The sequence below is a fragment of the Myotis daubentonii genome, chromosome 7 (genome assembly GCF_963259705.1).
Source record: "Myotis daubentonii chromosome 7, mMyoDau2.1, whole genome shotgun sequence".
Taxonomy (NCBI): domain Eukaryota; kingdom Metazoa; phylum Chordata; class Mammalia; order Chiroptera; family Vespertilionidae; genus Myotis; species Myotis daubentonii.
Genome location: NC_081846.1, coordinates 44,734,941 through 44,762,667, shown reverse-complemented (window position 1 = coordinate 44,762,667; position 27,727 = coordinate 44,734,941). Strand labels below are relative to the sequence as shown.

The window sequence follows — 27,727 nt, the reverse complement described above, 5'->3', positions numbered from 1 at the left end:
ATCTTAAATGTTCTCACCACCACCACAATGGTAATTAAATGAGGGTATGGATGTGTTAACTAAACTTATTGTGGCAATCACTTCACTATATATGTATATCAAATCAACATACATATCTTATATTTACACAATGTTACATGTCAATTATGTCTCAAAAAAGCTAGAAAAAAAAACACAGTAGATTCCTTTAAAAGTTCAAGTAACTAAGACAAAACCCTTACTGATATTGCTAGTCTTGACTTTTTTTTCCCTTTCAATTTTGACATAGAGAGGAATATGTATATTTTATTTTAAAAAATTGCTGCTCAGGATTAGTTTACTGTATAGTAATTACATTTTCTGCAAATAGAATTTTCTGCATTCTCTCTTTTTCTCTTTTTCTAGTTCTCACCCTGGCTCAAATGTAATTTGTCCAGTCAAAATATTTTACCTAGGTAGGAGTTCCAGTCAAGATGGTGGTGTAGGTAAATGCAGTAGTCGAATCCTTCCACAACCACATCAAAATTGCAACTAAATTGTAGAACAACCTTCATTCAGAACCACCTGAAATTTAGCGGAACAGAAGTCTTATAACTAAGGGTGTAATGAAGAAGCCACATCCAGACTGGGAGGAGGGGCAGAGATGAGAAACAGGCTGGTCCCACACCCATGTGTGGCAGTTAGAAATCAGGAGAGATATCTGGGCTGCAGAGATCTTCCTTGAGGAGCAAGAGGTGTCAGCTCAGGGCAGAGCACAGGAAGAGGCTCCTTGGCCTGCACATCCTCGGAAGCCTCAGAGACAGCATGCCCAGGGGACAGCTTCAGACTCCATAAGTGATATACTGAGGTTGTGGGCTCCATAGGCATGAAAGCCCTGCAGAAGTAAGTCCTGCTCTGTGGGGTTGGCCCCTGCATACCTGATTCTCCATGGTGACAGCAGCCAGCTCTCCAGTCTATAGGCCTTGGGGGAAATCCCTCCTATTGAGGTCTCAACAACAGTCAAGGCTCAACAACAACAGGAGCGTGCACGCAGCCCACATGGGGGGCACACCTCGAGTGCCCAGTTCAGGTGATCCAGGAGACTGTGCCACTGGACCTTATAGGACACCTACTACAAAAGTTCATTCTACCAAGCTCAGAGACATAGCAGCTCTACCTTAAACCAAGAAGCAAATACAGGGAGGCAGCCCAAATGAGGAGACAAAGAAACATGTCCCAAAGGATAGAACAGAACAAAACTCAAAAAAGAACTGGTTTTAAGGATGCTCAATGAACTTAGGGGAAGAGTAGATGAACTTAGTGAGAACTTTAACAAAGAGATAGGAAACATAAAAATAGAGATAGAAAACAGAAAAAACAGTCAGAGATGAAGAACACATTAACTGAAATGAAGAATACATTACAGGGAATCAACAGTGGAGTAAATGAAGCAGAAGATCAAATCAGAGATTTGGAAGATAAGAAAGCAGAAAACACTCAACAGAACAGCAAAAAGAAAAAGAATTCAAGAAAATAAGGATCATTTATGGAGCCTCTGTTATGTCAATCATACCAGCATTTGCATCATAGGGGCGCAGGAAGAAGAGAAAGCAAGGAACTGAAAACCTATGTGAAAAGATAATGACAAAACTTCCCTAACCTGGTGAAGGAAATAGACATAAAAGTCCAGGAAGTAAAGAAAGTCTCAAGCAAGATTAACCCAAAGAGGCCCACATCAAGACACATCATTATTAAAATGCCAAAGGTTAAAGACAAAGAGAAAAATTTTAAGAGCAACAAGAGAAAAGCAATTAGTTATCTACAAGGGAGCTCCCATAAGGCTATCAGCTAATTTCTCAATAGAAACTTTGCAGGAAGAGAAAAGCAATTAGTTACCTACAAGGGAGCTCCCATAAGATTGTCAACTAACTTCTCAATAGAAACTTTGCAGGCCAGATGGGACTGATAAGAAATATTCAAAGTTATGAAAAGCAAAGCAAAAACTGGCAACCAAGATTGCTCTACCCAGCAGAGTTATTATGTAGGATTGAAGGACAAATAAAGAGCTTTCCAGACAAGAAAAAGTTAAATGAGTTCATCACCACCAAATTAGTATTACAAGGAAGTAAAAAGGTCTGTTTTAAAAAAGAAGGAAAAAAAGAGGTAAAAAATACGAATAATAAATTGGTAGTAAATAAATATCTAGCAATAAGTACTTTAAATGAAAATGGATTAAATGATCCAATCAAAAGATATGTGCTGGCTGAATGCATAACAAACAAGATCCTTACATATGCTGTCCTCAAAAGATTTCAGATTGAAAGACAAACAGACTGAAAGTAAAGGGATGGAAGAAGATATTTCATGAAAATGGAAACAAACAAACAAAAGCTGAGGTAGCAATATTTATACCAGACAAAATAGATTTTAAAACAAAGGCTGTATAACAAGAGACAAAGAAGGAAGGATACAGCAATTCCATTTCTGGATATTTATCTGAAAAATCACAAAACACTTAACTGAAAAGACATAAGCATCCACATGTTCACTGCAGCATTATTTGTAATAGCCAATGAAGCAACCTAATTGTCCATCAACAGATGAATGAATAAAGAAGTGGTGCATATACACAATGTAATATGACTCAACCATAAAAGTTGTCATTTACAACAACTTGTATAAACCTAGAGGGTATTGTATTGAGTGAAATGAGTCAGACAGAGGAAGACAAATGCCATATGATTTCACTTATATGTGAAATCTAGAAAACAAAATAAACAAACAAGCAAAACAGAAACAGTCTCATAAATACAGAGAACGTTTTAACAGTTCTGAGAGAGGAGGGCTATTGGGAGGATGGGAGACAAAGATGAAGGGATTAAGAAGTACAAACTGGTAGGTACAGAATAGTCACAGGGATGTAAAGGACAGCATAGGGCAGTGATGACGAACCTATGACACGCGTGTCAGAGGTGGCACACGATCTCATTTTTTTGGTTGATTTTTCTTTGTTAAATGGCATTTAAATATATAAAATAAATATCAAAAATATAAATCTTTGTTTTACTATGGTTGCAAACATCAAAAAATTTCTATATGTGACATGGCACCAGAGTTAAGTTAGCGTTTTTCAAAATGCTGACACGCTGAGCTCAAAAGGTTCGCCATCACTGGCATAGGGAATCCTATATAATAAAAGCCCACCGACCAAAATGGTGGAATGACCAGAACACCATGGCTCCTCATCCCGGCTGGCCCAGCCCCCCAGGGAGCTGTTTTGGGCATCAGGCAGGCAGGCAGAGTGGTTAGGGACAATCAGGCAGGCAGGCAGAGGTGGCTAGGGGCGATCAGTCAGGCAGGGGAGCAGTTAGGAGCCAGCAGTCCCGGATTGCAAGAGGGCTGTCCGACTGCTGGTTTAGGCCCAATCCCATGCGGATCGGGCCTAAACTGGCAGTGAGACATCCTCCAAAAGTTCCCGGATTGAGAGAGGGTGCATGCCGGGCTGAGGGACACATCCCCCCCCCCGCATGAATTTCATGCACCATGCCTCTAGTAGAGTCAATAATCTACACTAATAAAAGAGAAACATGCAAATTGGTGTCACTCTGCTACACCCACCAGCCAATCAGAGTGACTATGCAAATTAACCCAACAAAGATGATGGTTAATTTGCATACACAGGCTCAGAGCGAAGACTGAAGACTCCAGCTGGAGTGAAGAGGCATCTGCAATGGAGAAGCCAAGCCTCACCGCAGCCAGACCAAAAGCCTGGGTCCCGGGTGCTGGAGGAAAACCGGTGCCAGTAGCCAGGGGAAGGAAGGCCTATTGCGCAAATCTTCGTGCAATGGGCTTCTAGTATTGTATAACTAATAGCTATGTATGGTGTCATCTGGGTACCAGATTTCTCCGGGTGATTACTTAGTAAGTTATATCATGTCTAATCCCTGGGCTGTACACCTAAACTAATATAATATGGTATATCAACTGCAATTGAAAAATAAAAGCTTATTTAAAGTAAAAAATGTGTATCTAGGTAGCACAATCTAAAATAAAAATGAATGACTGGAACCTTCAATTTGTTGAGCCATTACATTGCAAAAGAGGATTTCCTGTACCAAAATTCCTTTTTCTTTTTTTGTCTTCTGCAGAATGACAAAATAATCCCACTCCCTACCCCCAGCCCCATAAAAGGAGGCATCTTACCAACAGGGGCAGAAACACCCAGTACTTCTTTTGCTACCTTTTTAAAAAAATGTATCTTTATTGTTGAAAGTATTATAGATGGCCCCCTTTTTCCCCCCATTGACCCTCTCCACCTCCCCCCCTGCTCTCCCCCCAGGCCTACCTCACTATTGTCTGTGTCCATGGATTATGCACGTATGCATATAAATTCTTTGGTTAATCTCTTCATAACTCCCTCTCCCACCATTCTCTCTTCCCTCTGAGATTCCTCAGTCTGTTCCATGCTTCCATGTTTCTGGATCTAGGTTGTTCATAAGTTTATTTCGTTCATTAGCTTCCATGTATAAGTAAGATCATGTGATACTTGTCTTTTTCTGACTGGCTTATTTCACTTAGCATAATAGTCTCCAGGTCCCTGCATGCTGTCTCAAAGGGTAAGAAGTTCCTTTTTTTTTTTGTACAGCTGCATAGTATTCCATTGTGTAAATGTATCACATCTTTTTTATCCACTAATTTACTGAGGGGCACTTGGGCTGTTTCCAAATCTTAGCTATTATAAATAGCACTGCTGTGAACACAGGATGCATATATTCTTTTTGACTGCTGTTTCATTCTTTTACTACTTTAAAAAATATGTTGTTACTGATTTTAGAAAGAGAGGAAAAGAGTGATAGAAACAGTGATGGGGGAGAATCAACATCATCTGGCTACTTCCCACAAGCCCCCTGCCAGGGATCAAACTGGTGACCTCCTGCTGCATGGGTTGATGATGCTCAGCCACTGAGCCACACCAGCTGGGTGGTCTTTTATTACCTTTTGATTTACCTGCCCATAGCCCCAGGTCTTGAAACCAAGCCTCCTTCTATTCAAGAGAAAGGATTTGAATATTTGTAATTCTATAAAGTCAGGTTTTGTATTTTTATGGGCTTTTTTGTTTTTGTTTTAGAACTATGTGCATTTGAAACATGATTGTCAAAGAAATCTTAGTCAGAAGCAAGTGACTATTCTCACAAATGTTCAGAGTCTTGTTGCTCCAAAAAACCATAATGCAATCTTTTTCCTTTGCTGATTCTTCTCTACTTCACCTCCTTGAAATACTAACAAATGATTTATCAAATGTACAAAACTCAACTCAGTGTACGTCACCCCCTTACTCCCTTATCTCACTATCACTGCCCTCCTTGGCAACTGCACACCTATCAGGTGTTTCCAGAGAGATTCCCTAGTAGACTATTGGCTCGTCTACTATTTTTTTTCCTCTTGTTAAGTCTTTAGAGACTGAGTTAATGTTCTTTAGCCATCCCCCCTCTTTCTTTTTTCTTTTAAATAAGTGAAGCCTTTAGGTTTGTCTTAGTGTTTCTTACCTAGAAGCTCCACTGGAAGGTTAAGGCCCTTGTGTGGCATACTGTGATAGATGCTCAATCCCATCCTTACTAGTATTTGCTCCTTGGAGGTGAAAAAATAAATGTTTCATAAAACTCAAATTGGCCTTATCAAACAAAACATCTGCTGGATCAGTGAATGACTGGTGACAGCAGGAGACAGCAGTGCTGGCTGCTCCAAGAGAAGTCACTGCAGTTAATGGAAGCTATTATGGGAAAATTCTGGCAAAAGTTTTCCTTTTATTATTTTTTTTTCTCTTCCAGACAGCTTTAAAAAATTTTTAAAGAAAAAAATGTATTCAGTTGCTAGGGTAACTGTGGTTTCAAAACTACCGTAACAAAAGCCAGATATCACATATCAAACTACTAAATTGTTAATTTGACTGGTATTTTAAAATAACTGCATAAAAAAGATGTTTTCTCCTTATCTAACTATAAAGAACAGAGAAAGGGGGAACATAAAGGGAGGAGAAGAGAGAAAATGAAACTGATAGATTCGTTTAAGAAATGTTTTTACTTTGCTAAATATTTGTTGGAAATAAAAACCCCTTCACCACATTATAGATACATTTGCATGAAGAAATTTAGTCAGATTCAAAACATAAGGAGGATACTGGGTTATCCTGTTTTCAATTTCTCTTCCCACATTTCAAACCCTGCCTGCATTTTAAGTGAATGGCTTTCTGTAGACACTTGGTAAAGGAACTAGTTACTTAAGGGAGTCATGCATGTTCTGAAATCTTTTATGAGTGACTGTGTTTTTCCTGTGTCTTGCTTTTCATCACTTGGTTTAAAGGGAGTATAATAAAGCCATTAAGCACTTGGATTCTGGAGTCAGACATAGCTAGAACTGAATTCCTTTTCTCTCTTACTAAATTCCTTTAACCTCTCTGTGCCTGCTTCTTCATTTTCAAAAATGATATCAGGACAAATGACTTGGTTACTTCAATAAGTAAATTGCAAGGAAAGAAAAAGAGGGAGAGGGACTTGAGAAATTAAATGTGTGAATATTGTTTAGATCTGATTTGGGGAGGGGAAGCAATTGTCAAAAGTCATTTATGAGACAACTAGTGAGAGATGTTTGGTAATACTAAGGAATTATTTCAAATGTGTTTAGGTATACTTAACATGATATTGTGACTTTCGTTTTATTTTAAAAGAGTCATTGTCTTTTGATATTTTGATACATATTGGAATATTTACAAGTAAAATGATATAATTTCCAAGATCTGCTTCCAATAAGGGAGAAGGGAATGGGTGGGGTAGAGAATAAATAAGTTTGGCTATGAGCTGACAACTATTGATGCTGGGTGATGGACATGGAGGGGTTAATTATAGAATTCTCTACTTTTAAATATATACTTGAGATTTTCCATAACCAAAGGTTAAAAAGAGAAATGGCAACAATATTCACCTGATAAGATTATGGGGTGGATTAAACGAGATGCTGTGTGTAAAGCACTTAGCAGAGTGCCTGCCATACAACAAGTGCTCAGTAAATTGTAGGTGTTCCTAATTAGAGAAAACGCCTTGTCTTCCCTGGGCAGAGCAGTGAGGGCCAGACCATGAAACCTGTTGCTGATTGGAACAGCTAACCTTACCCCTCCCCCAAAGAGGCACTGGTCATGAAATTTATCTTCTCCAAGCTGATTTTGTACTAGGCCCTGTGCTTTACACATATGCACTAAAATTCTGTCGTTTACTATCTTATTTTAGTCCTTAGTTCCATGTAAGTTTTTGGTGGGAATGCTATTTCAGTGAGAAATGAAAGGCAGGAACTTTTTAGTTCAATTTTTAAGTTTTGAGCACACGACTATGAATTGCCCTATATCATTTTACTTAACCTCTGTAACAATCCTTCAAAGTTGAAATTATGAGCTTCATGTGAGAAATGAGGAAACAGAGGTTTCCTGGCCCGCCCAATATCACGGCATTCAGGGGTGGACCTTAACTCACACCCACTCCTGCGAGCCCTGGAGGAGTGGCCACCCAGGAGCCCTGACCACTAGCCCCCTTGCCTTTCTTTTTCCTTGTCCTAGCTTCAAAACGACCACAACCCAGAAAACCTTACGCTGACATTCCCAATCAAGAGTCTGAAACCGTATTTATCTGTCCTTTGGGCTGACTGGCAGGGTGGCTGGCAGCAGGGAGGTAAGAGATCTGTCTTGTAGCTGACAAGGAGAGCCACAGGCTTGGGTGGTAGCAGAGGAAGGGCTCAGGAAGGAGTAACAGAAAGAAATAGGTTTTCAGGATTGCACTGACATTTGTGTTTCATTTTCCTCTGTTCAAATGCGATTCGACTTTTAAGAGAAGGAGAAGGCAGAGATACCTTATACCAAGACTGTTCCATTCCAAAAATTAAAAACAGCCAGCTGTCATTCAATACGTGGGACCTAATTCAAGCACCAGCTGTAATTTAGTTCGGTGGTTGCACGGACACCCTAAACTTGCAAATGATGAGTTGACTTTAGAATGCAGCTTATGTAAATGAGGACAGTTCCCTGCAAGGTGGGTATCTGATTACAACCGGAGTTCTAGGTTGTCCATAACCAACGTTCTCGAGAATGGAGCTGACAAACAGAAACCCCTAGCGACCACGGGCCCGAGGAGAAAGTGTTAGTGCCTCAAATTGGAGGGTCAGCCTCCCCGGTCCAGGGCGTGTTGGGAGGGATCGAGTTATTTCAGCAGCCACCGGGAAGTATCCCAACAAACCCTTTCCCTGCCGAGGCCCCGAGGCCCTAACCCTGAGGCCACAGCAGCAGCTAGGCTGCGGGCAGGAGCCCACACCACCCCTCCCCAGAGCCGACCGCCCACCTCCGCTGGCCTGCCCACCCCCTACTGCGTATCCTGGATCCTCTTCGTCTGGTTGGGCTGGGGTCCTCTTTTAGGAATAGCTATTTCAGAAGAGGCACAAATAGCCCATTCTCTGGGCGCCCAAGCCTTGGCATTCTCAGGGGTTCCCGCGGGGTTAGGAAGCCGGCAACTTCCACCAGCCGGGAGAGGAGGGAGCCAGCTGGAGCAAGCCCTGGCGTCAGGAGCACCGGCGACCTCCTCGACACCCCCACCCCCACCCCAGGGCCCCTTCCCCTCAGCCTTCCCTCCCGGCCAGGACCTGGCCCGTGGGGAGCCACTGTCTTTTTGCAGCGGCACATTTGGAGGGGAGGAGTCCAGAAGCCCTCAGGAAGTCGGCGCCCAGCGCGATTTCAAACCGCTTGGAGGGCAGGGCGTTCCCGGTCCAGCCTCCGGCTCCCTTGCCAGGCGCTCGGGGTCACAGCCACGAAGTCCTTTTCTTCTCGGGAGGGAAGAGGCCCTCGATCCCTGGGAGGTGGAGATGCCTTACGTCCCCTCCTCCGGCTCCCACGGGTCGGGGAAGAGCGGGGGGACCCGGCTGGAGCGAGCACTCCGCATGCTCAGTGATTGCGCACACGCCGAGATCTTCACCGTTGACTTAAGTTACTTGGCACTGCGAAGATTGGTGCTCTGCGTATTGATTAAACGCAGCCTCCATTTGCCTAAACAATAAATGTAGAGATTAGCAACGTTCACTTGATCACCATAATGGGATTGACAATTAAGGGGCAATGCATCCCAGATGTAACCCGGCCTGCGGAAGGCGGGCGGGCAGCAGGCTTCGGAGACCCGCGCTCCGGGGCTGAGACGGCGGAGGTGAGGCGAGGGGCGCAGAGCCGGAGGCGGGGCCCGGGAGCCGCGGGAGGCGGAGGGGAGGCCCCGCCGCTGCCAGGCAGCTGGCCACCGGGCCCGGGAGGCCCGCAGCTGGCGCGGGGGGACGTGAACTTCCCGCTCCCAGGGTGGCATCTGGAGCGCGGAGACCGCCTCCCCCCGCGACGTCACCTGCCTCCAGCCGTGCTGCGCGCCGCTGCCTGGCTGGGAAGAAGGGTGGATGGCGCTGGCCTGTGCCCGAGTGTGCGGATGTCATCCTGTGCGCTCTGCGTGCGGCGGCGGGAGGGGGAGCAAGAAGCCGCGCACGTGTCTGATGTGTGCGGAGCTTCCCTCTGCCCTGGCGGCGGGGTGTCAGTCTGGTCTCAAGTTTGGGTGGAAGGGGGGTGACATACATCGGTGAGTGTGATAGGAGAGGCTAGCCCGCGCAGGGTTCGACTCCAGAGAGCCCGAAATCCAGAAAACATGGTAGGGTCGACCCAGGACAGGTCTGATCTGGGGGTGTCACAGGAGTGCCTGGGTCCTTGGAGGAAATCTTATCAGCGACTTTCTTTCTCTCGCGGCCTCTCCCTGAACTGTAGGGCTCTGCGATGAAGTCCTAGGAAGGAGGGAATTGAAAGGAACCAACTCAGAAAAGAACCCAGGAGGATGAGCTATGGGGCAAAAAGGGATCGGCGAGAGCAGCTGCTGGTGGCGGGAGGGCTGTGTGTGTGTGAAATCATGACGCACCAAGAAGAGTTTCCAAATCCTGGGCTCCCATTGCGTTCCGGCTGCAAAGGACACAGGTAGCAACTCTCCCCATACAGGTGGTTTCTCGGCTCTCCCGCTCTTGCCTCTGCCCCATTATCAGCCCCGAGTGCTCCCCATTCCACGTGTAGACACAGACAAAAGGGCTTGTCCCAGGCGCCCACGAACAAGCCAGGAGGACCTCTCCCGCCAACGCACCAAGGCCAGGAAATAAACTCCCCCTCCTGCCCGGGCGCTGGGCGCAGGAGCCCGGGAGACTGGAGGGCAGAGGACCTAGGATTGGAAGGAGGGAGGGAGAAAGGAAAGGAGAGGGTTTGGAAAGAGAAGGAGACGAGGAGGAAGAGGAGGAACCAGCAGGGGCAGAGCTGGACGTGGGGTGACATGACGATCGCCACCCCCCCACCCCCCCACCCCCGGTTCCCAGGGTCTTTCTCCGCTGCAGCCCGCCCCCCATTGCAGAGCTGAAGGCCGACGGGTGGAGGGGGACATAAGACAAAGGGAACTCTCCCTCCCTGAGAAGTGAATGCGTCTGTCCTCTGCTTGCAGGCTCTGGAAAAACTGGCAGGAATGTCCTTGTCGTGAGAAGACCGACGAGTGTCTGCAGCGGAGGAGACAACTACTAACAGACTTGGGGCGGGAAGGAGGGCAGGCGGGGCGGTGGCGGGGCCAGCTTTGATCGCTTCGGCTCTGCTGTCGTTTTGTCTTCGCCGGATAGATTAGCTGAAATAGTCCGCCCGAGCGAGGAGTTCCGTTCCGCGGAGTCCCCTCCTTCTCCAGCCCACCTCCCCCACCCCCATCCCCCCACCCCCCGCGTCATCTGCACGCGGGGAGCTGGGTCGCAGCTCCTCCCCGAATCGCGCCGGAGACTTAAAGGGCTAATGGTTCTGTGTTCCTTCTATAATTAGGAGGCCACACAGCTCTTCACCACTCCCTTAAACAACTGTGTAAGTCCTCCTCCTCCTCTCCCCGGACAGACCCGGGGGAGGGAGACAGCTGGGACCCCACGGGGAGGTGTGCCCCGCTCGGGGAGGGGCGTCGCTGCGACCTCATCCCACCCTCCCCCTCCCCCGCTGCTCCTCCGGGCCTTGGTCCTTCCAAGCTCTTCCTTAGTAAAAAGAGAAAGGGGCAAAGAATGTGCATCTCGCCACCCACCGGAGGAGCCAGGCAAGCCTGTGTCCTTGCTTGAAAAGTTTTCTAAATAAATCGCTCCGGTGGTTCTAAGCCGTGATGAGCAATAGCTGTTCTCAGGTCTCCAACACAGCCCCATGGCCGTAAAGGATAAGGAGTCGTCCTCCCTCCACCCTTTTCTTTTCCTCCCCGCTGTAAATCAGCCATATAAATCATTCGCATTGTTTAAGGTACATTGATCAATCTAATGGCTTGTAATAGGCTCCTAATTGCCACTTGCAGAGTTCTGCAGGCAACTGTTTGAACAGGGAAGTTTCTCGGTCCCAGCAGAGTCCACCTTAATCTTGAGACGGGATGATTACAGACCGAGGAAGAGCACCCCGGTGACCAGGTCACGGGGGCCCAGTGCCTCAGGAGAGGGAGGGAAGGGGCTTGCTGCGAATGTTTGCTATCCTTTCCCCCCTTTAGATCTCACTTCCAAATCAGTAATTCATCAATGAGCGAAGCCGGGACTGTGAGTTGTCATTGTAGGCTGAGGATGGTTTTATTTCTGTCAGACACAAAATCTTTCTTATTTGTATCCCCTGTATCTGTATGTACAGGAAAACCTTTCTTATCCACAAACCAGTGTGCTTCTAGGAATAGGTCTTCTATTCATCAGGGCAACAACAGGAGCTGTGATAGGAGATAATATCAGGGCATAGGAGGCGTGTTAAAAGCAAGGAAGGAGAAAACAAACTTTCTCCAATATGGAGTCCTGGAGATATGGGGAAGCTTATGTTTAACATCTTGCAGCAATAGTGCTTCCTCCAAGCCCTGGGTGAAGGAGGAAGTTGGAAGTCTCCTCAAAGGCTGCCTATGAAAGGGTAAAAGTGGTACCCTGGCTGGGAGAAGCTGACGAGTGACCAGAATCCTCTGGCCTTTGGCTTTGCTTTAATATATTAGCTCAGAGTCTATGTGAAAAGACTGCTTTAATGTCTCTAAAGATGGTTCCATTAGAGTTGGCTGAGACAACAGATGTACTTCATTTGGGTTGAAATTCTTTTAAAAAAAGAAAGAAAGAGAGTCAACACTGAATGTCACATTTGCTTAGGTCTAGGACCCCTGTATGATAATCGAGGAGAGAGGGAGGAAGATAAAACCCCAAGCTGAATAGGCCCCCCATAGTTTCCAAGTAATGCAGTAAACAAATCTATGATGCTTGTCGAATAATCTCCCAATAATTGCAGTCATTAAAATCATCACACAGTCTACAGTTACCTTCCTTCCTTTGACACACCAGAGTCTTTCCTTTAATTGTTACTGCATTTTTGGCTCAGATAAACAGATCCAGCCTTAAAATATATGGCCCCGATACATCTTGCAGCCGTTCTGCAGCAAATGTTTGGAGTACACTTAATAGACTAAGAGTTTTCAGCTTCTCCAGTAGACCTTACAGACAAGATGGATTTGCATCGTGCACCACCTCTAAATAGCTGTAATTCTTCTGAGATGGAGAAAAGATGAAAGTTCCATTGGCCTATTGATCCTTTCTGGCTCCTTTATTTGCAAGAGTTGGGCTGGAATGAGAGCATTCTAGAACAAATATGAAATGAAAGCTCAACGGAAATTGTGGGAGAGTTCCTCAATTTTCAATTAATTTTCTCCATCTATTTGATCTCAAGGCTGGTGCTTTTTAAAATCGACTGTGCGTTAACTATAAAAGATTCCCTTCTAATCAAAAGCTGCATTTCATTTGCACCCACAACTGGCAAACCCCAACAGTGGGAAGGATTCACCGGCACTCTACAGGCACCTATGGTCTGTACGCTTCCTCCACCCTTGTTCATGGCAGGTGACTATAGTACACAGGGTAGCTTCTTTCCCCCCCCCTTTTTTTCCTTTTTAACTCAAGTTATTAACGTATCTCCCCAACTCCCACACTGTGCTAACCTGATAATCATTGCTCTAGCGTAGGTCATGCAAATGAAAAGCATAATTAATTGCACAAATGATTCTAAAAGGGAGCCTTGTGGGTTAGCAAATAAATAAAGAAAAGTAGGAGGAGGGCAGGTCAGATACAAGCTTTTTATGGGTTCCTGCCTCTCCCCTCTCTCCAGCCCTGACCATCCCTGCACCGATGGCCAGCTCTGGCACCTGACAGGAGAGCCCAGACCAAACCTTCGGTTCCTCCCTCCCCCACACGTCCCCTCCCGCTTACATCCTCAAATCTTCCAACTAATATTTCGAGTTTTTCAGAAGATAACTACTGGTCCTCCTAGACCTCACCCTATTACCGGTGCATCGGAGAGAAGCTTCCCCCTCCCCCGCTCCCGGCGAAGGAACTCCAATACCTCGGGTCAGTGCTAATGACCGAATTGTTTTCCCGGCTTTGCTTCCCAAAGGCAGCAACTTGAGCGGTTGCTCTAGAGATCAAAGCTCTCCGCAGAGGCAAGATGGAGGAAACAATATTTGTTCAAAGGAAGCGAACTCTTCCCTTTAATTACCCTATTCTTCTTTATTAGGATTCCTATTGAATTTTTTTTTTGCAAAAAAAATTATGTTGATTTAACCATAGTGTATTTATGATGTAAATATATTCCAAGATGAAAACGTCACGGATCAATTGTAAAGGACCCGGATACATAATTTTAAAAATCAGTTTCAGTGTATATGAGGTTCTCACCCCACTTTCACTGCTCAGTCAGATTTGTTTATGCAGAATCGACATTTAATAGTGCTAATTGCACTCCAGTTAAATTGCCCTGATTGCAGAAAGGGAAGCAATTTTCGTGCTCTCTGTCTGGGTTTGGAAGAAATTGTTTTATATTCACCTCTTTATAAAGAAGTGGAGATAAGGCACCGGGGCCTTTGCACAAATTGCACTTAGGGGCTGACTGGCAGCATTCAGGCGCTATAATAGAGCATTATTTGGCCGTTTTGAATAATGTAAAGCGTTTGCTGAAAGCTATTCTCCTGAAAATTGCTTTAACTTTTAAAAAGGGTGATGATTCACTCCAAACCAGGCCTTTGTTACATTGTCATTATTTCCCCAAATGTTTTAACAGTCAGCTCAACACTTTAGCATAACACGTTGATCTTTGTTTAAAAACTAGATTTTTAGAGGATGAAAAAAAGCTGTCACACACACACAAAAACTGGACTTCTTCAGGAAGATTTCCTTGGGGCCCCACCCTAGATGTGAAGTGGCTGGGGCGTGGGTTTGGAAGATTTCCCTAACTTTTGTGATACCAACGCCTGTAACTAAAGGAATATCCCAGGGCCCCACGAAGAGAGTCTGACAGCTGGAACTACATTGAAACCCGCAGGAGGGGGAGGGGAGCGGAGGGCGAGAAGAGGAAGGCGAGCCAAACACTGGGCGCCCGGAGCCCGAGGTGCCTGCGCGGACGGTTTTCAACGGCTGATTTCAAAATGTCACTAGTGCTAAGTGGCTTTGCGGATGGTCTTATTTATGACTTTGTCGGGTTTCCATAAGGAGAGGGTGTGCTGGGGGTGGGAGAGGAGGTGGAAGGAGGAACTCTCGGCGCTTTCCCTCCCGGGACTGCACTGGGTGAGTCGGCAACGCCTCGCTGCCACTTAACAATCCCTCTATTAGTAACTGCACGCGGAGACGCAGGAAGCCGAGCACCAGTCTCCCTTCCAGGGCAGAAGTCACCTGTTGGGACCGGCTCCCAGGTCCCCCTGCCGGGCTTGCTGGCCCTTCCAGGCTGCCTGGATTCCCACTCAACCCTCCACGCCAGGCTTTTCACACCTGCCCCCTGCCCTGCCCCCGCGGATTTCCACCCCAGCCCCTCAGTGCACAGCGCTTCATTACGGTCACGCGAGTCTTTTCACTCTCTCCTCTCCTTTCTCTTTTTCTGTCATAATTTCCTCGGTTCTTTCTCCACCTTAAACCAAAGGGGAGGAGAAAACCTTTCGAGCAAAGGTATTCTAAGGGAAAGCAAAGAAAACGACCCAAGTCGCCCTCCCCACCCACGGGGGGCACCGGGACGCACGCAGGTTCTATCTTAGGGCTGGGAGAAGAGCCACGCTGGTTGCACTTTGGGGTCAAGAGATATGGCAAAGGAGAAGAGAAAGCACAATTCCACGTCCTCCTCACTTGCTTCCCCTTCGCAACAACTTGTCTTTTGCACCCAACCACTTGAGGTTGGTGGTTTAAAATGTCTTTTAAACAGCAGGATGTGGGTTTGGAGGGGAATGTGGTACATTAAAAGCAGGACCCAGGTCTGTCCGAGGGCGCTGGTATTTCTGGTTAAAAAGCAGCTCCTGGCCGCCCTGAAGAAGAAAGAGAAAGCAAGACCCAGAAAGGAGAAAAACAAACAGCTCAGCGGTTGCTGAGGGACTCCATTCAGGATGCGCAATTGTCTGAGGACACTTCTTTTTACACGAACAAGATCCGGAGAGGACTTCAGGGTGCTTCCAGGCCTGCAAAATGGGGAGTCTCCCACGTTTGGCCTCGTCCCCCGCAACCGCGGATGGAGGTCCGGGAGAGAGGCTCCTTAAAAGCACATCCGCCAAAGCAAGGCGCTGGGGGGCGGGGAGGGAGGGGAGGCCCTCTCCCAACAGGGCGGCCTTTCCCCGCAGAGGAGCATCTAGGCCCAGGAGGTCTGGAGTAGGAGTGGGTTGGAGCTGGAACAAGAAAACTCGACTCTAGGCTGAAACGTGACACGCAAATCTTCACCGGGTTAAACAAACAGCCGAGCAAGCTGCAGCTTCGCCGGGGGTGGCGGTGGGGGGCGGACGCGCCTCGCGCAGGTCTCTGTTTCCAAAGTTGTTAAAAGGTGAAAATAAGCAGCTTCATGCAGCGTGTTGTATGGGCTGACGCCTCCCACCGCCTGCCAGCCCCCAGCGAAAGCCGGCGGATAATCAAGCACGTCCCACTGTTTAGTCATATTTGACAACTGGGTTAACCTGGTATCTAGGCGCTTGGCGAAAAGGTACAAAGGGTGCCCTCAATTACCACCAGAAGCTGCTGGTGTGAGTGGCACTTGCATTACTGCCCGGGTCAAAGGCCAGAGCGACAATTAGGAAGTCACTTAGACCGCTGGGGGGAAATGACGGGCTGCAGCACTCCAGGCCCTCCCAAGTCTCTGGGTGTAGACTTGGACGAAGAGGCCTGTTTTTCTCCCCTCGGAGGACCTATCCCTTCGCGCCCTCTCCTCAGGGTGATTCAGAGTAAAACTGAATCCAAGTGGGAATAAGGAACTGGGTAGAAGACAAACGCCAATGCTAAAGTCGCGAGCGATCATGATGGATTCCAGCTGAAGTTGTGTTCTGAAGGCGAAGTCTGGGCACACAAAGTGAGCGTTGACATTTGCGTCTCCACTTGGGCCTCGCAGATGCTGCCTCCACCTCGGCGCCTCCTCCCCTCCTGCTTCCTTTCCCACAAGTGGGGAGCGGAGGAGGACTGTCAGCTCTAACTGGCATTATCTAGGGGTGCTTGGGTGTTGGTGGCTCGGTCTCAACGGTACTTAAACCAGGCTTGTTGCGTGCGTGTAAATGTTTAATTGCACGGTAATCTCTCCAGTCCCCAGCCCGCGACCCCCCTCCTCGCTAGGGGCCTTGACTGGCACGCGCCGGGAGCCCCGGCTCAGGCCCTTCGGCGCGTCTGATTGGCTGCGGGGCAGCTCCCGTCTGCTCTGCCTGCGCCCTCATTGGGCGAGAGGCGCAGCCAGCGGCACTTCAAAGCGGGTGCGCCTCGCACTTAGGCTGAGTTTAGCTGGCGGAAGCCTGGAGTCCGCTCGGCGCGAGCGCAGGGACGCGGGAGCTGCGCGGGACCTGAGCAGTTTTCCCCAGCAGCCGCCAGGCTCAGCCCCGCTCCCGGCCCCGCCGCGCAGCCCAGGGACCTGCTATGGCCACGTCTATACTCGGGGTAAGTCAGAAGTGCGGCAACGCATTTGCTTGTTTTTATCTGGAGTAATTTTTCGTTATGGCTTCCCCGGGTCCGCGGCTCGGGAGAAACTGTTGCTGCCGGACTGTAGCTTCAACTTCTTTCAGCACTTTCCACGTTTTAGGGACCGATGCTTTCCACGTTATTGGCATCTAGGAAGTGCGTTGGTAAGAAAAAATGATTTGTTAAGCAAGTCATTGTAAATTTGGCTTTTAAGAAAACCTAAAGGTTTATTTTCTTCCCCCTCGTGATCTATACCCCACCCCACCCCCCTTGCTTCGGAGATTGTTGCAATGATGCGACAGCGGTGTTTCCAGAAAACAGCCTTAATCGGTTTGCAGTTCATGTAGTCACGTTAACAAACATTCACACTTCTGCGGCTCCCCAGTTGGCTTGTGACTCAGAGCCATCGCTGGGTTGCTTCTCCATGGATTCTTGTTTTCCTAATCGGGTTTTTGGGTGACTAATCATTTAAAACATTTTCTATTAAAAAAAGAGAGAGAAAAGAATCAAGTAGTAGCAACCCTTGGAGGAGTGCCCCAAGTCTCCTCCACCCTGGGCCACTGTTTCAGCCGCCCCCGCCCTCACCCGAGCTTGTTGTGGTTGTGTTTACCTCCGTGCTTCACCCCTAAGGGCGGTTTTAGGGGCATCCGTGAAGGAACGGGCTTATGGCCAGCGGAAGGAGAGCAACCCGAATCTGATTCTGGGCAGGGGTTGTAGCGACTGAGGCGGGGAGAACCGAGACCACTTTGACTTGTAGCCCCACCGAAAAACAACTTTCCAGCTCCGGGCCCTCGCCCTTGCGATCGCCGGTGTCCCGCGCGGGGCGCCGCGCATCCTCGTTGAGCGCGAGGGGAGGAGGCACCAGCCGGGGAGCCACGACCCCCCCTCCTGCCCCCCCCCGGGACCCGCCGCGGGGCGACGAGACTGCTCACGGGGTGCACTTTGTGTCTTCCTCCCACTTCTTCTTGCCCTCCTCCTTGCTCCCTTCCCCCAACCCCCACTTTAGGAAGAGCCGCGCTTCGGAACGACCCCGTTGGCCATGCTGGCGGCGACCTGCAACAAGATCGGTAACACGAGCCCGCTGACGACGCTGCCGGAGTCGAGCGCCTTCGCCAAGGGCGGCTTCCACCCCTGGAAGCGCTCCTCGTCTAGCTGCAACCTCGGCTCCAGCCTCTCGGGCTTCGCTGTGGCCACCGGCGGCCGCGGCTCGGGCGGCCTGGCGGGCGGCTCGGGCGCCGCCAACAGCGCCTTCTGCCTGGCCTCCACGTCCCCCACGTCGTCCGCCTTCAGCAGTGATTACGGCGGCCTCTTTTCCAACTCGGCGGCGGCCGCGGCGGCTGCAGCCGGGGTGTCCCCGCAGGAGGCAGGAGGCCAGTCGGCCTTCATCTCCAAGGTGCACACCACGGCGGCCGACGGCCTGTACCCGCGCGTGGGCATGGCGCACCCGTACGAGTCGTGGTACAAGTCAGGCTTTCACTCGACACTGGCGGCGGGCGAGGTGACCAACGGCGCGGCGTCGTCGTGGTGGGACGTGCACAGCAGCCCGGGCTCGTGGCTGGAGGTGCAGAACCCCGCTGGGGGGCTCCAGAGCTCGCTGCACTCGGGCGCCCCCCAGGCCTCGCTGCACTCCCAGCTCGGCACCTACAACCCCGACTTCAGCTCGCTCACGCACTCGGCCTTCAGTTCCACCGGCCTCGGCTCCTCGGCCGCCGCCGCCTCGCACTTGCTCTCCACCAGCCAGCACCTGCTGGCCCAGGATGGCTTCAAGCCGGTGCTCCCCTCCTACTCGGACTCCAGCGCCGCGGTGGCCGCCGCCGCCGCCAGCGCCATGATCTCGGGGGCCGCGGCCGCCGCCGCCGGGGGGAGCTCGGCGCGCTCCGCCCGCCGCTACTCGGGCCGAGCCACCTGCGACTGCCCCAACTGCCAGGAGGCGGAGCGGCTGGGCCCGGCCGGGGCGAGCCTGCGGCGCAAAGGCCTGCACAGCTGCCACATCCCGGGCTGCGGCAAGGTGTACGGCAAGACGTCGCACCTGAAGGCGCACCTGCGCTGGCACACGGGCGAGCGGCCCTTCGTGTGCAACTGGCTCTTCTGCGGCAAGCGCTTCACGCGCTCGGACGAGCTGCAGCGGCACCTGCGGACTCACACGGGCGAGAAGCGCTTCGCCTGCCCCGTCTGCAACAAGCGCTTCATGCGCAGCGACCACCTGAGCAAACACATTAAGACGCACAACGGGGGCGGCGGGGGCAAAAAGGGCAGCGACAGTGACACAGACGCCAGCAACCTGGAGACGCCCCGCTCCGAGTCCCCCGACCTCATCCTGCACGACTCCGGGGTCAGTGCCGCCCGGGCGGCGGCGGCGGCTGCGGCAGCGGCGGCGGCGGCGGCGGCAGCGGCGGCGGCCTCGGCGGGAGGCAAGGAAGCCGCGTCTGGCCCCAGCGACTCCTAGAGATCTGGCGAGAGGCGCGAGCGAGCGGGAAGAAACGTCGAGAGCAAACGAGAGGTTCAGAGGGCGAGCGAGCGGGGGACAGATGGGCTGGGGCTCCGGTGACGCCCCCGGGCCGGCGCGAGGTGGAGCAGTAACCGGCTCCCCGGCCGCTCTTCGCCGGCCACGCCAGGAGCTCCCCTTTGCTGTCGGAGCTCACACGGGAATCGAACGCGTGGTCCAGGAACAAAAGCAAACCATCCTCCGCCACCAACACTACTTAAAAACTGCACACACAGACATGCACACACACCGGAGACTTACAACCCAAAGCACGCACACCCGCGTATACACACACACACACACACACACACACACACACACACACACACAAACTTCTCGAGGGAAGAGCAATACACAGAAACGCTCCCTCCTCCACCGCCCACCCCCTCCACCACCCTTCTCTTTCCTTTTCTCCAAAAACAAGCCACCACCCTGCAAAGGACTGTCAGAACATTTTAAAACAAACGGGACCTATAAAAACAGACCTTTTGTGTGGATTATATTATATATAAAATACTCCAAATCCTGCTTGATATCTACTTACATTGAGACTTTTTTTTCCTAAAAAAGGAAGCATCATAAAAGGCGTAAGGTGAGAAATTAAACTGGACAGCTCTGTATGTCATAACATCTGTATAAATAGGGTTCAAGAGATTATGTTCTCTTTTATTTTCTTGTAAATGTTCATTCGAATAGAGTTGTTCGGGGTTTGTTTTTTGTTTTTTTTGGTTTTTTTTTTGGTGAATTCCTGAAATTCAGGGAGTTTTTTCTTTAATTTTCTGATGCACTTTGTGAAAGTCAGTATATATGTAAAAGATATTTAAAATGTTGAGTTATCATTTCACTCACAAACTCATAAGTTAAGGTCATCTAAAAGAAATTAAATGCGTTTATCTGTATGAAGAAAATCTTGACATATTTTCATTTTGGTATCATTAAAGGACTCTGAACAATATACTTCCTTTTAAAAATCCTGTTCCTCACTCAATAACCTTTATGTGGGTCGACGTTTTCGGTTGGGGGAAAAAATCCTTTAATGTTAGTTTTAGGTAATGGAAGGTTCATGTAAGTTATAAAAGCCATAAACATCCGTTTTTGAGGAGTCAAATTATTTATTTGTATATTTAACAGCATAAATTAAATTGGGTTATAAGAACGTGTAGTTGTATTACTTAATGAGAGAGTTCTCAAAAGATGACATTTTAAAACTCTGGAGGGCCTGAAAAAAAAAAAAAAAGATCTTTGGCAGTTTTAACTGGGGAGATGCTTATACCTCCAGGAGGGGGTCAGGAAAAACACCCGCGGGTTTATTTGTTTTAAAAAAGTGATTTAAAAACAATCTGAAAGGGGAAAGCTTTTAAAAAGAAGTCTTGGTTCTCAAGGCCTCTCTATGTTGGGAGGCGACTCCAGGGAATAAATCGCTGGAGTCAATACCCCGGAAAAGACATTTCATGCCTAAATGAAAATCTTGTTAAATGTTATTAATTTTGACTTAGAGCACACAGCAGCCCCCTGTGCCTTGTATTCCCTTATTAGGGATTCATGTCTTATCAAATATCTAATTAATCTCCTAGACATCATTTGTTCTGGCCAACTTTATCTCAGCTGGTCCTCGGGGAAAACTCCAAATATTCTCCGTGACAAAGCTCCCTTGAAGATCTTTTTAATTGTCTAAATTAACTGCACCAAATTTGCATGTCAAACGGTAAAGGGCAACCTGAGATAAAATGTAAACGTTTTAAAAGCCCCCAAACTAAGCACTTGATTTGATAACTAGGCTTTTTAATGTTATGGAAGACAACTGCTCCTTTCCTTTTCAAAGACGGCTGATCTATGCAAATAGTGAATTGGAAATGCCGAGGTCCCCGCGCCCGTCAAATGGCCCTCGCAGGTTATTTGAATATCAGTGGCGCTGCCTCTGAAAAGGTTCAAGGATGCTCTCTGACTTCTTTGTGATTACTCAGTGCGGCGTCTTATTCTGAAGAAAAAAACCTCAGGAATAATTAAAGGCTGGGATCAGGCCTGGGAACACATTCGGGACAGGAATCTCATTTAGGCAGCCTCTTTCAAAATAAGGCACAGTTAAATTGACCAGAAGGCAATTATTGAAATGAAAATTATTTTCACTCTCTTTGTCTTCTGACCACCAACTTAACAGCCCAGTTTAAAAGAGAGGGAGAAGAGAGGGAGAGACGAAAAGAAAATTGGTAAATGAGATAATTTCACAATTCGAAAAAAATGTTAATTTAGAAAATAAAATGCGTATTTGCAGAATAAAATATTTTTACAAGGCTCCCCACACAATAGGCAACACAAGCAAAGTCAGCCCCAATGGAAAAAAAAAATTATTACTGTCCATCTTGGGAACTTGAATGAGGTTTTGATTTTTAGGGAAGAAAGAAATAAATTATTGTTCTTAACAGCAATATGTCTTCTCGGAAGCTCTGCTCTGCGAAGCCAACTAACAAAGTAGCGATAAAACCGAGAGCGAAGCTTCTCCGAGGGGAGCTTGCAGCGTGGGGCTCGGCGGCTTCCGCCCTTTCCCCCGTGCGGTCCCTGTCCCTGCAGCCTCGGGTGCCCGCTCTTCTTCCCCGAGCTTTCCTTTCCTTCGGCTATTTCCCTCCCAGATCAAACAGTCCATAGCAGGGACCTCCCACCCCACCCACCGCGCGCCTGTGGGTTCAGGGCTAGTGCTCCCGAGAGGCTGGCGGGGGTGCGTTTGCCCTGGGGGTTTGGGGCCAAAGCTCTGGAAGCCCAGAGGGTGCCGGCACCTTTGGGGGTGCGGGCCAGCGGCGCAGAGCTGAGGGGACGGTGGGCTTTCCCGAGCAAGGAGGGCGCCCGGGCGTCGGTCCCAGGCAGCTTTGTTTCTCGCGGATAAAAAAAGCAGATCAAAGGGCCTGGCCATGCAGGTCCCGCTGGCAGTGCGGCTGGCTCCGCAGCCCAGTGATCAAGGCCTCTGCCTGCTTTCTCTGCCCCGTGGGTCAGCGGACGTCCATCACCGCGGCTCCCGGGAACCGCGGGCGGCGGCCGGGCCCGAGCGTCCGGCCAGACCAGCGCTCGCGCACCCTGAACCTGGAGGGAGTGGGGCGCCTGCCCCGCGCCGAAACCAGCAAGCGGAAACAGATCCCACCCCTCCTGCCGAAGCCCCCCGGCCCAGGGGGGCGCTGGGACACCTTGACCCGGGCGGGTGGAGACCCGCCGAGGCCGAGCAAGTGGGAGAGATTGTGCGTGGGAGGCGAGAGCTCACGGGAGACTTAGGTCTTTGCCTGATGGGGCCAAGCCTCCCCAGGGCCCCCTCGGGACTCCAGGGTCCTGGGCTACTCCAGCTCCGGGGCCCGGGAGGAGAGGGGGCCGCGGCTACGGCTACGGGCCGGGCTCGGACAGGGCTGCTGCCTGGAGCCGGTGTGGGGCGCGGGGCGCAGACAGGACCTCTGAGTCCCCCTGAGGTCCGGGCGAGGGGAAACGGGATTTCGTTTCAGCCGTTTTCGCCCAGCGCTTCCCGCTAGGGAGCTTCCTGCGCAGGAGAGGGGCGAAGGCCAAGTTTCCCCAGGCCCCGCGCCCACCCTAGTCCCAATCTGTACCCTCCCCAGGCGTTCCCTCTGGCCTTACGTTTCCCCCCTTGGAGTGAATTGGATCCTACCTGATGAGGAAAAAGAAACGAAGGATTTTTCCTTCCTCAAGGAGGGAACACAACCTTATTGTGACGAGATTAGATTGTGCACCTGAACGGCGTGTCTGGACATTCCGTCAAATCGTTACAACTCGTGCAAAATTGAATTTCTTTTTATTCAGATGGAAACTTTATTTATTTTAACTCTAATCTTATTTGCATCTATTATCTGTATTCACCAAGGCTCTCTCCCACAACAAAAATGCAGATGAAGTAAATCTTACATAAATCCCGCCCATTTGTGTAATTGGTATACTAAGTGTTTATTTTAAGTGAGAATAATTTAGCTACAAATTTTCTTAAGGAATAACATTCTTAACACATTAAAAAAAACTGAAAACTCTGATTTGCTTTTATCTTTGACAGTCGCTCTTGATTCCCTTAAGGAGCTTGGCGAGTGCGGCTCGCTGGCGCCATCTAGAGCTCCCGGCCGGGAAGGCCGCGCTGTCCTCCTCGCTCGCGGCTATTTGAGCGGGGAGACCGCCGTTTGCCGCCAGCTGCAACAACCCAGCGAAGCAAGAAAAGAAAAGCGAGTTTTTATGTTTTTATGTTGGAGGAGGGTGCGGGTGGGGGAAGAGGAGAGCCCCGCAATTGGGGGGCACTGCTTAGCAATGGCCGGTTCACTGCTCCTAGAGAAGGAGGTCATTTCTGAAACAGGCTAACTGAAAATCCACACAAAGTAAACAAAATAACGAACGTCCTGCTTGGCCCTCGTCTTTGAATTGTTGCACTTAATACCCCTTTCAAGGCAACATCAGGGTCTTCCCACTCGGAGTTGAGCAGGCTGGGTGCAGTCAGTGGCAACTTGGACCCCGGGATGGGGACCGGCGTGGGCACAGTCCCTCGTGCTCTCTGCCCAGTGACCCCAGATCCGAGGGCTCTCGGTCCACGAGGCCCGCGTGCTCTATGCGGGCCTACCGGAACCAGGCTGATTAAACCAGGCTACCAGACCGTCCCACGTCCCCAGATCCCCCTTGGAAGGGGAGGGAAGCGAGGGGCTTACAGCTTTCCACCAGCCTGGGGCCCCGATGGCCCACCAAGCCTCCTGCCTCGCCGGCGTCCTCCAGGCAGCTGTCCCGGCTGAACCGAGTGCGGGGGACTGCTGGGCAGACCCGGGCCTGAGGGGCACGCAGGTCCGGGAGCCCCGAAACCCCTCGCCCCAGCCCCTCCCGAAGGGTCCTCACTTCCTGCAGGCGCAAACTGACCCCCTTTGTTCCCACCTTTTCCCTTTGAAACTGAAATCTGAAATCTGATAACAGCTGGGGGCGTTGACCAATTTTCTCTCCTCTCTGAGCATCGCCCTCCCCCGCCGCCCCCTTCCCTCCTCTTCCGAGTCCACCACCCCACCCCCAGTCTTCAGACGTTGTGCGTGGCTCTGCTGCTTCTTTCCTGCTCCCCCTCCCCACCATCCCGCCCGTTTATTGTATTTTAATCGGGAAAGCTACACCTCCAAGTCTCGCGCACGAGGCGGCGGAGGCGCCGTGGACCGCATTAGCCCCGGGCTCCCCCATCTCATGCCCAGGAAACGCCAGCCTTTCCGAGAACTCACAGCCACCTTAGCAGCGGATAACTCGGCTGCATTTGTATTTGCTGTTTTAATACAAATCCCGCCGCACTGCCTATTTCAAAGATGTGCTAATTACTACTTGGATAGCAGGGCGCAAAGTCCTTGTCCATTTCTCAGTACAAAGTAGCTTGCTAGAAAATTTGAAATTGCCTTTCAGCCTAAAGCTGCCTTACCTGAATGTCATAATTACAGTAATTATGTACATCCAAATTACATGCTAATTAAATTAGAATCAAATCGTTCTAAATCGAAATCAAATGAGGTAGTGAAGAATTAATCAATGACAACATAAATAGAGAGCTTCCTTCAGAGATATTTATTGTAACGATCCAAGGAGGAATTTGATCTGAAAAAGTCACCTGTTTATTTACTTTCAAATTAGTAATCAGTTATTATCCCTTCTCCATAATTTTTACCGTTCAGTGTTATTTACCCCCCACCCTTTCTAGACTCAAGAGTTTATAGGAATATGTACGAGGTAAATACATACAGACATGCCTTCCCTATATGTTACTGATATAAATATATACAGTGTGTTTGCAACTCCATTTAAAGGGAAGGTTTCAGAATGTCCGTGGGTCCTGTTCCGGGGCCTGTTCTCAGGAATCCAGGAAAGAACCCAAATTTTTAGGTTTTCCAACACCCTTGCACTTTTTCTTTGGAAATTCATAACAGAGATTTTGCATTGTTTTGCAAACATCTATTTCGAAATAGTTCATATATAAAGCAATGCATAGGGATAGGGTGTCTCCCCCAGGCCGTTTTCTGCTTGCAGATTGCTGGCGAGAGATGACACTTTCCTTTTTGCTCCAGGGGTGAGATTAGCAGAGGCGTCCTAAGGCGCCCTCTGCACCTGTGGAGCCTGAGCGACGAGAGGAATTCGCTCCATTTCCTGACGACCAAAGGCGAGTCCGCCCTCCGTGGAAGAAACGCGCCGGAGGCCAAGCGAGCTTAGGCGGGAACCGGCAGGGCGCGTCGGTCCCCTGGGCGCAGCGCCTGTGGCCCGCAGCCCGGCGGGTGGCCCGGGAGTTTCTTCTGGGTAGGCCACCGGCGTGGGGCTCGAGGGAACCCTTGCTGTGAGCTAAACTCTTACACTTTGCGGGTGGGGAATCCAGCGGCTGCCTTGCGCTTGGGGTGCGTCTTTTAGAAGAATGCGCCCCCTGATTCTCAACCTCTCCATTTGGATTTGAGGTGCGTTCAGAAGGTTTCCAACCGCGGTCTAGAAGGAAAGCAGCGTAGTACAAAGGGGTGGCATTGCCTCGGGGGATGGAATCAATCACTGTAGCACCTACTGCAGCCCCTTTCTGGCTTCCTTTGGGTTTAGGGCGAGGTCCTTAGAAGCGTCGCTTTGGCCAGCGACCGAGCCCCCAGACCTCCACTTCTGCCCATGGGGTCAAAGCAACTGGCTCACGGGCAGTTTGGGCCAGAATGTGCGTGCCTTTCCATGACACTAATGGCAGCTCCTGCGTTTCATCGGGCAGCTGGCTTCATTATTACTGTTACATTCTGAGGGTGGTGGTAAGTGTGGCATGAAGGGAGGAGGAAGAGGGGAGGTGATGAGTACGTTTCCTTTCTGTCAGCAGGACCGGCCTTAGGGACCTCATCAGGAGCTCTCAGCTGTCAGCGGATTTCCCAAATCTTAGAGTTGCAGATTGCTGGCGAGAGGTGACATTTACCTTTTTTGGGTCATCTTATTTGTTCCTCACAACTCTTTAAAAGGATTTCTCCTTTTTGATCCAATAAACAGTCTCAAGGCCTTCAGTTAGTGCATGCCTTTATCTCTTTTCAAGAAGTGGTAACTACCAGTTTCCTTTTCAGAAAACCTAAGTAAGATTTCTAGATATCCTTCAGCTACTGAAGTTGCAATGCAGCTTTCTTCCTGATCTTAAGCACAGGGTGTGGAGGATGCACCTTCCCACAGCTTCTGGGCCCAGTGGTCATTAGGTAAGGAGGTGAGTGAAATGGCTCAGGTGGATTTTGGAAACATTTGAGCGTCAATGCTAAAGCGTAGTAAATGGCTGGTGATTAAAACTGGAAAGCGCTGTGCTCCCAGCAGCGGAGACTGATCTGATTCACTATCAGCTAGCGGTCTCACGGAAGCACAGCAAGATACGTCTCCCCAAGCCTGTCAGATAAAAAGCTTTTTTCAGATTAAAACTGTATGATTCAAGACAAGATCTCCACTCCACATTGCAAGGTAAGCCGACCTGCCACTCCGCTGAAGCAAACTCTGCTTATTTTGGCACATTTATTAAATGAAATGATGACTAACCAGGTAACATTCAGGTAAGTAAACAAGTCCTAACCTAGGAACCCGATCCATCCTGGCCATTTGTAAACTAACAGCACCTCCTACAGGAATTAATTTGCTAGTGTGAAATTAAGTGTAAGGCCAGGGAAAAGGGGAGTGCCCCCAACATGTCTCCTGAGTCTGTCAGTGTGTTTCCAGGCCCCTGGACAAATGTCACCAGGCACATCCATATTTCTTTAAAATAATTTTTCTGTTGAGAGTAAGAATGGCAACCATCACCAGACTTTTCCTGTGGTTCTTCTTTAAAAATGTCACTGTTGAGGACTCTTGTTCTTGAATATTCATTATACTTGAAGGATTCCTTTTTGGTTTATAGTATTAGGCGGCGCTCTACACATACAAGTAGACATCCTTTTAATTATGAGGTTTCTCTCTGGTTCGACCTTATATTTCAAAAGCAAAAGTAGAATTAGACGTCTAACATTTTTATTTTAAAAATCACTTTCAAATCCTTTTATCCATATCAAGAGTACACAGAAAAGTAAGGCGAGCTTCTTTAAAGCTCTTACCTTGTGATATGTGAAATGTCTTCTTTCAGTTTTTAAGTTTGCAAGGTTGATATACTAGCCCCTTGGGGCTGTCTAGCACCTTTGGGTGACCAAGGCTAAAAGCCAAATAGTAAATCAGTATCTTCCATAAATACATGGGAATTTTTCTCACCATTGGATGGATAAGTTGGTAAATCAGTTTATATTTTTCAGTCTAACAATGAAGGATAATTAAACC

General features: G+C 49.2%; 1 protein-coding gene across 2 annotated transcripts; it reads left to right on the top strand.

The window, feature by feature from the left end:
- Positions 1–16,911: 16,911 nt before the first annotated feature.
- SP9 (Sp9 transcription factor) lies at positions 16,912–20,586 on the top strand. Of its 2 annotated transcripts, none has more exons than XM_059704040.1 (2): positions 16,912–16,947; positions 17,975–20,586. In XM_059704040.1, exons 1-2 carry the CDS (start codon positions 16,927–16,929, stop codon positions 19,412–19,414), a joined length of 1,461 nt encoding a protein of 486 aa, XP_059560023.1. In that variant the 5' UTR covers positions 16,912–16,926; the 3' UTR covers positions 19,415–20,586. The 2 variants fall into 2 exon arrangements, with proteins under 2 accessions (XP_059560023.1, XP_059560022.1); XM_059704039.1 differs by lacking the exon at positions 16,912–16,947 and adding an exon at positions 16,954–17,132.
- The last annotated feature ends 7,141 nt before the right edge of the window (positions 20,587–27,727 follow it).